Source organism: Carlito syrichta, unplaced genomic scaffold (genome assembly GCF_000164805.1).
Source record: "Carlito syrichta isolate Samal-C Ts95f unplaced genomic scaffold, Tarsius_syrichta-2.0.1 Scaffold126553, whole genome shotgun sequence".
NCBI classification, from domain to species: Eukaryota; Metazoa; Chordata; class Mammalia; order Primates; family Tarsiidae; genus Carlito; species Carlito syrichta.
The window spans coordinates 95,596-97,042 of NW_007070649.1; the positions used below are offsets into that span (position 1 = coordinate 95,596).

General features: G+C 51.4%; 1 protein-coding gene across 1 annotated transcript in view; it reads right to left on the reverse strand.

The window, feature by feature from the left end:
* Nucleotides 1-1,447, reverse strand: part of GGCX (gamma-glutamyl carboxylase) — a 15,227-nt gene that overhangs the window by 13,038 nt on the left and 742 nt on the right. The window contains exon 2 of the mRNA XM_008048732.2: nt 144-302. Within this exon, the coding sequence (XP_008046923.2) occupies nt 144-302 (159 nt within the window). The remainder of the gene's footprint in view (nt 1-143; nt 303-1,447) is intronic.

Here is a 1,447-nt window from a genome sequence, read left to right on the forward strand (position 1 = left end):
TCAGGCAATCCACTCACCTCAGCCTCCCAAAGGCGCGGGATTACAGGCTGAGCCACCGAGCCCGGCTTATTTGTGCTTTTAAAGATGACCCACCATTTACTCAGACCCGTCACTACTCCCATCTCTCCCACAGTTGCCCTCACCCAGAAACATGATGGTATAGACAAGATACATCCAGTCAAGTGGCAGTGGGTGCAGGGCATCCAGCAAGGGGAAGCGGCACACGTCCAGCCCATCCAGGTACCTTCGGTCCAGGGAGCTGAGCCCCCGCTCCTGGGGAATGTCCAGCACCATCAAGAACCCTGGGAAGGAAACAGGGGAGGGGGTCACTAGGCCTCAGCCAAGGAAGCAACAGATACAGAGCTCACAGCTGAGCATGCCCAGACTCAGGGTCAGCCTTCTCTTCTAATTCTGGCTCTGCCATTGATTCTGTATTAATTACGGAGTGCCTGCTCTGAGTATGGCACTATGCCAGCTGTGTCACTGGGACCAGCCCCTGCAGCAAAGTGAGCCAATTCCCCATTTGTGAAAAGGGGGCTCGTGAAAGATCACAGGATTACAAAGAGGATTAAATGAGAGAAATGTACAAAATGCCACAGAAACTGTGAGGGTTTCAGTGTCTATCTATATATACATATTGTTTGAGTTGGAGTCTCACTCTGCCGCCCAGACTAGAGTCCAGTGGCATGCTCCCGGCCACAACAGCCTCGACCTGCTGGGCTCCAGCTATCCTTCTGCCTCAGCCTCCCCAGTAGCGGGAACTATAGGTGTGTGCTACCATGCCCCGCTAATTTTTGATTTATTGTAGAGATGAGGTCTCGAACCCACGGGCTCAGGTAATCCACCCGCCTCGGCCTCCCAAAGTGCTGGGATTACAAGCTGAGCCACTGAGCCCAGCCTCAGTATCTATATTTATAAAGATCCATCCTACTGAGTTTCAGAGAGTGATTTAGGGGTGCTTCTCAACCTTTCTTGCTTCCTGGCACACCCAGAAAACAGTAGTATTTGGCCAACACACTGGGAGAAACAGAAGGAGCTACTCAGATCAGTAGCCAGCCTGGGATAAGGCGGAGTTTCTCAGCCTTAGAACTAGTCCTCTTTTGGGCAAGTCAATTATTTGTTGAGAGGGTATGCAATGCACTATAAGACATCTAGGTGGTCAGGAGCGGTGGCTGATGCCTATAATACCAGAACTTTGGGAGGCTGAGACAAGAGGATTGCCTGAGCCTGTGGGTTTGAGACCAGCCTGGGCAACTTGGTGAGATCTTGTCTCTACAATAAATCAAAATTTAGCCAGGTGTGGTAGCATGCACCTGTAATTCTGGCTATTTGGAAGGTTGAGGCAGAAGGATCGCTTGAACCCAGCAGGTCGAGGCTGCAGTGACCAAGAGCAGCGTGCCACTGCACTCCAGCCTGGGCAACAGAGTGAGACTCCAACTCAAAAAAA